The sequence below is a fragment of the Parasteatoda tepidariorum genome, chromosome 10 (genome assembly GCF_043381705.1).
Source record: "Parasteatoda tepidariorum isolate YZ-2023 chromosome 10, CAS_Ptep_4.0, whole genome shotgun sequence".
Lineage (NCBI taxonomy): Eukaryota > Metazoa > Arthropoda > Arachnida > Araneae > Theridiidae > Parasteatoda > Parasteatoda tepidariorum.
The window spans coordinates 47,720,952-47,730,265 of record NC_092213.1 but is presented as its reverse complement, the minus strand read 5'-3'; the positions used below and the strand labels follow the sequence as shown (position 1 = coordinate 47,730,265).

The window sequence follows — 9,314 nt, the reverse complement described above, 5'->3', positions numbered from 1 at the left end:
AATAACTTAAAAAATGGAATCTGAACACCTGGAGGTACCTCAAGTTTCCTGTAAAAAATATTTTATTTTGGATGAGATAAATATAAAAGATGAGTTGGGGATTCGTAATCCTTTTCTTTGTGATATTGACTGTATCGATGATATAAACCTTGCTAAAGATGAGCTTATTGATCTTAGAACAAAGTTCTAGCTAAAAATGGATTTCGATTCAAAAACACTCGGAGAGTTCTGGTCTTTTGTGAGAGAAGCCTACTAATTGCTTGTAAAGCGAGCTATGGCAACTATAATTCCGTTAGCTACAGTGTATCTTAACGAAGCCGGATTTTCCACACTTGTGACAATAAAAACTTGTGATTGAATGTTGAACATGATATGCGCGTTGCTTTGTCGAAAACTATCCCTCAGTTCAATTTATTAATTAAGGAACAGTAGCAACAACCTTCACATTAAAAATTTTAATTTTAAAAATTTTGTGCTCTTAAAATAATAAAATTAAATGTTTTCTAATAATTGATGTTGTTTTCACAATTATTTTTTCCCAGGGAGGGGGAGGGGGTCCGTGACTCCTTAAAAAATTTTAAAAAGGGTCCATTGTGAAAAAAGGTTAAGAAACATTGATTTAGAGAAATAAATTATGATAATTCTTTCAAACGAATGCTCTGTGCGTATAAATAAAGAAGAAATGATTTCTGATTTAATATCTTAGTTTCCACGCAATCCTAATATTGTTCGAAATAATAACCTTAAATATTTTCGTATACGATATTTTAATGGGGTGCTAATGCATACGACACAATGTCCATCCTAATATTGATCTACGGTGCAGTGACAGCCCAGTGGTAAGTTCGTGATACCCTTCAGTCTTATGTGCTGCCCATTATAGCTAAGTTCCTAAGAGTTTCTTTTAATAAGACGCTGCTGAGTCATGGTAGCTCAGGGGATAGAGAACTCGCCTCCCAATGAGATGAATCGGGTGTGAATCACGGCGATGGTTTGTCGCTACGACTTCCGCATCCGGCTTGCAATGACCACGGTGATGACGTAAAATATCCTCACTGATAGACGGGTCATGGTTTAGAGATACCATGGATCTCATGGATGTTTTAGTGGTTTTCCTATATACCTACGCAAATGTGGGTTAGTTCCATCAAGAAATCATCCACGGTGGTTATAAAATAAAAACAATTCTCAGTCACACACAGAAAGGTTGTCACAGGAATGTCTCCTCTATATTTCTTTCCTTTCCTGGCTTGCTTGATCCCCAGATTTGTAGCCGAACGAGCATACCTGGGATCATTTGGCAAGTTGGACATCCTCCAAGTTTAGTCAGTTGAGCGGTGTCTTGACAGCAACTGTGGAACGAGATGCAGTAGGATATTATAAAGAACTTACATCTCTCAATGCCCCACCGCATCGCATCTTACATTCACTCTAGAGGTGGCTGGAAAAAAGGGTGATAAACCCTCCATTCTTTTGTATATTTTTCTATTAAGAAATTGCTCCTTTTTGATTTTTTTTAATCACTCATATCAATATTGTAGTTACGTATGTAAAATTTCGCTGCATTCTGACGACTCTTTCTAGGTGAACCGTTTTTCACTGCAATTTCTTAATTATTTGTAGCTTTTTAACTCAAATCATTGCCATAAAAAATTATATGGTGACGAGTGCACATAAAGTTGAAAAGTTACAAATAATTTTACAAAAATTCAGACAATTTCTAAATTTTCTTTTAACACTTAGCATTGTCTAATGAGAAAGCCTGAAATACTAGTTGAGATGTTCAAAGGAAATTTAAATAGTTCAAATATAATTTTACACCTACTTGATTAGGTTTAATTTTGTGAATTGTAAATTTTATTCTTGAGGTCAAGGATGTTGTAACTGTAGAACAAAATAGTATTTTATATTCACGTCAAAGAGAAAGCTTAGAAAAGGAACTTAGGTACTCTGGTATTTCTTGATCTTCTGCTTTGACCTTGTTCGTTAAATGCACTGAAAACCTAAATATTTCACATAATTTTGTTTACAACTTAAATTTTTAATTCTGACCTGTTTCTTTTAATTTAAAATTGTACTCTGCCTACTCGTGTTATGCTTTGAGGAGCATCAGGAGTTGTGTAATAAAGTTAAGTTAAGGAAATTTAATTTGAAGTTTTTGAATCAGCATTCATAATTGAAACTATTAATGGTATTTTTTTTCTTTGTAAGAAAATAATTTCAAGCGTANTCGCATCTTACATTCACTCTAGAGGTGGCTGGAAAAAAGGGTAATAAACCCTCCATTCTTTTGTATATTTTTCTATTAAGAAATTGCTCCTTTTTGATTTTTTTTAATCACTCATATCAATATTGTAGTTACGTATGTAAAATTTCGTTGCATTCTGACGACTCTTTCTAGGTGAACCGTTTTTCACTGCAATTTCTTAATTGTTTGTAGCTTTTTAACTCAACTCATTGCCATAAAAATTATATGGTGACGAGTGCACATAAAGTTAAAAAGCTACAAATAATCTTACAAAAATTCGGACAATTTTTAAATTTTCTCTTAACGCTTAGCATTGTCTAATGAGAAAGCCTGAAATACTACTTGAGATGTTCAAAGGAAATTTAAATAGTTCAAATATAATTTTACACCTACTTGCTTAGGTTTAATTTTGTGAATTGTAAATTTTATTCTTGAGGTCAAGGATGTTGTAACTGTAGAACAAAATAAGTGTATTTTATATTCACATCAAAGAGAAAGCTTAGAAAAGGAACTTAGGCACTCTGGTATTTCTTGACCTTCTGCTTTGACCTTATTTGTTAAATGCACTGAAAACCTAAATATTTCACATAATTTTGTTTACAACTTAAATTTTTAATTCTGACCTGCTTATTTTAATTTAAAATTTTACTCTGCCTACTTACATCTGTAAACCTCGTGTTATGCTTTGAGAAACATCAGGAGTTGTGTAATAAAGTTAAAGAAATTTAATTTTAAGTTTTTGAGACATCATTCATATTTAAAAATATTAATGGTATTTTTTTTTCTTTGCAGGAAAATAATTTCAAGCGTTGCGTGCGCTCTGTGTGGGGCATCTCAGACAAGCAAATTAAATTTGCTTTGAATTTCATTCATATCTTTTTGATGCCTGATCGAAGACAGAGATGGAATGCTGCAAAAGCAGCTGACCACTGCTTCCTTGAGGATGGTAGTCAGATCGGAGCAGAGCCTCGTCAAAAATGGGGCATTTTTTGTAGTCATGACTGTGAAGAAAGTCATGAGAGTTATGTGAATAGGAATCGAGGTATAAAACGCCTTGCTGATGAAAGTTTGAAGGTACTGCTTCCAAAAAAAGCCAACATCTTTTTTTGGAAGAAGCATCTGAAAAACAACAACGAAATAAATGTAAGAATTGCAGGCGCACCAAGGTATGTGTAGACTTAAATGAGAAATTTCAGATGTTAAAGCGCAAAAATGCGGCATTGGAACACGAGGTTCGGGAATTAGAAGTGTATGAGGAAATTGACTCGAAAGTTGAGAAAAAGATAACGCCTGTCTTGAAAAAGGCAGCTATATCTAAGAGTGCACAAACTTCAAACAGTTTGAAAGCAATAAAAATTGAGGATCCTTTATCTGAGAACATTACAACTAATAGCAACACGAGTCGAGTAGATAAATTTATGAACTGGTTACGAACAAAGCTAATTGCTTGCAAAAATAAAATAATTCGATTTAATTTTAAATAGTTTGGATTTAAAAACGAAAACAGACCATACAACTGAATGCGAGCAATTGTCTTGACTTCCATACACTGTGACTTAAATCAACTCGATGTTAAACAGATCTCATCTAAGAAATCAGATAAAGAAGTCACTAAAATAATTCCCGAAGGAAGGTTCTTGCTACTAAATAAAAAACAAATGTCAAAAAGAACCAAAAATTACAATACGTAATAAAAGCACTAAAGAGTCCTCAGTGAATAACTGAACATTTTCCATCAGATGAAGTAAAACGCCTCGTGTACCTTAAATAGAATAGGAAAGAGATTTCCCCAAAATAATCTCCAATGGAAAGTTCTTCTTGCTAAATAGAAAAAAATGTCAAAATGACAAAAAAGGAACAACATATGGTTATTAATCAAAGAGCAAAAGAGTCCTTAAAGAACAACTAACCTGTTTCCAACAGATGAATCAAAATGCCTCGTAAACCTTCAATCACAAGTACAGCCGCAGATGAATTTGTCTGACGATATTACAGACCTTTCAACTGCTAGAATGACTGCGTATACTCAAGGATTGCTTATGATGCTTAGTAAAGCCAAAGATGTAAGCCAGGGACTAATATAGCTTTGATGTAAGCAGAGAGATCATCGTCTTAATTTCTTAATAGTTTAGCGTAATATCTGCTGTAAAACGCTTCTCTATTTTTACAACAAAAAAGAAAGAAGTGTAAAAACAACTTAAAACGTAATGTGATATCTTAAGATATATTTTGCTGTTTAAAGATGGTTTGAATGTAGAATATCTGACCATTGTACTGTAATCACCTTAAAACAAAATTGAATAAATGTATTTTTATCGTTAACGTTTGTTGCTTCTGCACAAATATTTCAATTATTTAATTAATGCATGTTAGCTTGAATTGTGCAATAAATTCTATTTTCAAACTTGTTTTAAATTAGTCATTTAAGATTCGCCGTGCTCTAATGTTGCTGTCAAGGTCCGTATAGTATGGTCCAAGATTAAAGTTTTTTTTATTTAAAAAACAAGAAAAACAAATCTAGTTTGTTTGTTTTTTTGAATTTAAACCAGGCTTTTTTGTTGGTTTTCTTAAAATAAGAGATTAAATAGTATTTTAAGAGCAAAATTAAAAGCAACTAAATCATTAAAAAACATTTTCCAAATATTTTTTTTTCAATTGTTGATTTATATTTTCTATAAAGAATTCAAAATTATTCCCTTTTGTCATATAAGAAGAAGCATATGATAAAAAATGCAATTAAGGATATTAAATATGCTTACTTCAATAACGTAAACCCACCGAAAACGGCAAGAAATAATATTAAATAAGAAAAAATTGAAATTATTTTGGCTATATTAATTGAAAAATTTGGTGGAAGAACAAGGTAAGTGACATTTTCAAAACAAAAAAAAAGTTTTATCCGAACTATTTCATCGCCAATTTATTAGAAGGTAGGACTAATAATTTCGTGCTTTAAATTTGAAATAAAAATCAATCATGCATACTAAAAACTGATGTATTTTCGTTATGTTAAGATTAAAGGCAAAAACAGTTTTGTTACATTATACAAAGCCATATTGATGCAACCACTTTTAGTTATTTTCTCTGATTCATTAGTTCCCCTAAAAATTTCACTTACCTGGTTATTCTAACAATCTCTTAATTCTGTTGGTAAATGTTTTTCAGTTTTGAGCTTTTTCGTAGCTCAGTACAGAGTTATTGAGTCTTTATTTTATTTTTATTCACCCCGTGTGAAGTGATTTATATTTTGATCAGTGTTCTTGGTTTGACAATGTAGATACTTTACAAGTTATCATTATCATTACAATTATCAGATACTTAAGAAATATTTAGGGCTTATTACTCAATGATTTGAGGCAACGCTTCCTATAAGTTGTAAGAAAAAAACCTCAACACGGATTCTTTAAAATAGTCTGCTCAGATTAATTTTTAAAAAAAGAATTAATTTTTTCATATAAGTCAGTCAAATTACAAGATATAAAATTTTTTCAAGACTTTAAGGGATATAATTTTGCATGACTAAATACAAAATGAGAAAGAAATCAGTCGAATAGATCTTGATAAATTTAATCTTAACAATACGTCTTTTTTTAAATTTGATTTCTCAGAAAATGATGAATGATTGCTTAATAGAACCTATCTGCGTCTAAACTAAACCGTTCACCGATGTTACTTCACAAACATTTTACTCTTTATTTATGCTAACCAATTATATGAGGAAATTAGTTGTTAGTAAGATGAATAAGTATATTTCAGAATAAATTGAGGGTCTTTTTAAACTTTGCTGTAAACGTTTTTTAAGCAAAAAAAAAAAAAAAAAAAAAAAAAAAAAAAAAAAAAAAAAAAAAAAAAAAAAAAAAANAATTTCGTGCTTTAAATTTGAAATAAAAATCAATCATGCATACTAAAAACTGATGTATTTTCGTTATGTTAAGATTAAAGGCAAAAACAGTTTTGTTACATTATACAAAGCCATATTGATGCAACCACTTTTTGTTATTTTCTTTGATTCATTAGTTCCCCTAAAAATTTCACTTAAATGGTTATTCTAACAATCTCTTAATTGTGTTGGTAAATGCTTTTCATTTTTGATCTTTTTCGTAGCTCAGTACAGAGTTATTGAGTGTTTATTTTATTTTTATTCACCCCGTGTGAAGTGATTTATATTTTGATCAGTGTTCTTGGTTTGACAATGTAGATACTTTACAAGTTATCATTATCATTACAATTATCAGATACTTAAGAAATATTTAGGGCTTATTACTCAATGATTTAAGGCAACGCTTCCTATAAGTCGGAAGAAAAAAACCTCAACACGGATTCTTTAAAGTAGTCTGCTCAGATTAATTTTTAAAAAAAGAATTAATTTCGCCATATAAGTCAGTCAAATTACAGGATAAAAAATTTTCGAAAGATTTTAAGGGATATAATTTTGCTTGACTAAATACAAAATGAGAAAGAAATCAGTCGAATAGATCTTGATAAATTTAATTTTAACAATATGTCTTTTTTAAAATTTGATTTCTCAGAAAATGATTAATGATTGCTTAATAGAATCTATCTGCGTCTAAACTAAACCGTTCACCGATGTTACTTCACAAAAATTTTACTTTTTATTAATGCTAACCAATTATAAGAGGAAATTAGTTGTTAGTAAGATGAATAAGTATGTTTCAGAATAAATTGACGGTCTTTTTAAACTTTGCTGTAAACGTTTTTTAAGCAAAAAAAAAAAAAAAAAAAAAAAAAAAAAAAAAAAANAAAAAAAAAAAAAAAAACAAAAAACAAAAAAAAAAAGCTTATGCCAGCTGGTTTCTTTTAAAGCAAACTAATATATTCATGAATAAATTAACATATTAATTTCTTGTTTATTGCAGCTGGAACAGAATTAAAGTGAATTTTAATATTTACCCTTCATGATGTGGTAGAACATATTTTAAGTTTTTTTATTGGTATATTGTTTTTTATGCTTATGTTAAAACTCAATAACTAATAACTCAATTCACTTTTTAAGTTATGCATTTATTATGGTTCTTAAACTTAATCAATTTTATTTCAAACATGTTTCCACAAGATACGTAAGAATGAAATTAAAAAAGCATTTATTATTAGAGAAATTCTTAAGGTTTCCTTATTTATTAAAATTTATTTTATTTAATCAAAGTAGTTAAATCATATTATAATAAATTTACACCCCCTAAGAATTCTTTTAAACAATAATAGTATCATTTTAAAAAAAAAACAAGGTGACTTTGATAAGTAATATAATTAAAGTTTTTTTGGGGATGATTGTTTTACAAACACTGTATCACAGCTGAATGGAACTACAAAACTTCTCTCACGGTTAGCCCTACACGAAGGAAACATTTGTATATCTTTACTAAATGGTTGCTTAATGATAGAACTGTCATGCTAACCTTATCTACTTATTAGCTTAATAATTGTTTTATCACTTTTCTGTAATATATTTTTATATCTTATAAAAATTGTTACAAAAACGAAAAATTGAATAAATACTATTTATTTTTTGTTTTATACTTTCTTTCATACGAAATAAATCGAGGTAACGTCTAACTGACTCATTACATGAATATATTGCGAACGATAGAATTGAATGAATGCTGGTATTTTCTGAATGTTGACATTTACATGGTCTCTGTTGCGTGAATTTCAGAAATATTTTTTTAAATATTATTATGTCTCACTGACATCGGCAAATGCCGTCATTCAGTGTTTTCTATAAGTGAATGTTAAATATAATATTTTTATTAGATATCATTATTTCTCACTTACAACAGCAAATGTCGTCATTCAATATAAACTTTGAGTGAATGTTAACTACAATATTTTTTATTAGATATCATTATTTCTCATTGACAACGGCCAATGTTGTCATTCAATACATACTTTGAGTGAATGTTAATTATAATATTCTTATAGGATATCATTATTTCTCATTGACAATAGCAAATCTCAACTTTCAGTGCATACTTGAAATGATTGTTCAAAAAAAATGTATTTGTTAAATATCATCAATTTCCTATGACACCGGCAAATGTGGTCATTCGAGTCGTGGGGGGTCAGGGGATAGAGCGCTCACCTCTCAATGAGATGACTCGGTTTCGAATCCAAGTGATTTCCGATCGAATCGAATTCCGCACCCAGCTCGCACCGACCAAAAAGCTGACGTAAAATATCCTCAGTGGTAGACGGAACCCCTCTTAGAGTTCCTTTGCCGTCGGGCTAACCGTGGGGGGTTTTCTTCTCCATGTAACGCAAATGCGTTTGAGTTCCATCAAAAAGTCCTCCATGAAAGCAAATTTCCTCCACTACTAGAATCCGTGCTTCATCGAGAGGAAAAAATATGTATTTCATTTTTCATGAATTTATAGACTGTATTAAGTAAATTTTAAAATGCTGTTTTAAATCAACTATTGTGAAAATAGTGTGCTATTTAATTTAAGAACTTGTGATCTGTTTTGTGAAATATGCACTTAGTGACTCAATTATCAGAAGGTGATAACAATAAATATTTGATGAGTAATAAATTGACACCTTTCATACTTCTACATGTATTTCGATCTCACCATGAAAGATAAGATTCGAAGGAATGATAAAATCATTATCAGAATTTTTTTCTTCGTTTCTAAATATAATGCACTATATGATGCATCTAATGAAAGGTTTCGGTAAAAATAGGATAAAAGTATAAATACTGTGATTCTTTGCTGTGATTCTTTGGAATAAAAATAGAATGAAATTTGTATTCTACTTTTTTAAAATAAATATAACATTTCATAAAATTTTTACTCATCTCTGATGTAATTTAAGATATTTTTTCAACACTTTTGTTAAATGTAATTAAATGAATAAAAGTAGGAATGCAAACCTTTTTACATAATCATTTATTTTATTTAATTTTCATTTTTATAACCGTCGTTGAACAACCGATCCAATTTTTGGGCTTACGACTACTAATGTAGCCTTGTAATTTTGAACCCAATCCAGAAGACAAGGGAACTCCTGGATCAAGCATTGGGAGAAATTTGCCTTCGTGGAGGACTTT

At 30.0% G+C, this 9,314-nt stretch overlaps 1 protein-coding gene across 1 annotated transcript in view; it reads left to right on the top strand.

Annotated features, from left to right (window-relative positions):
• The window catches only part of LOC107451665 (uncharacterized), a 10,361-nt gene extending 3,221 nt beyond the window's left edge, over window positions 1-7,140 (top strand). Inside the window, exons 3-4 of the mRNA XM_043045155.1 lie at window positions 3,041-3,322; window positions 7,126-7,140. Of these exons, the coding sequence (XP_042901089.1) occupies window positions 3,041-3,322; window positions 7,126-7,140 (297 nt within the window). The remainder of the gene's footprint in view (window positions 1-3,040; window positions 3,323-7,125) is intronic.
• The last annotated feature ends 2,174 nt before the right edge of the window (window positions 7,141-9,314 follow it).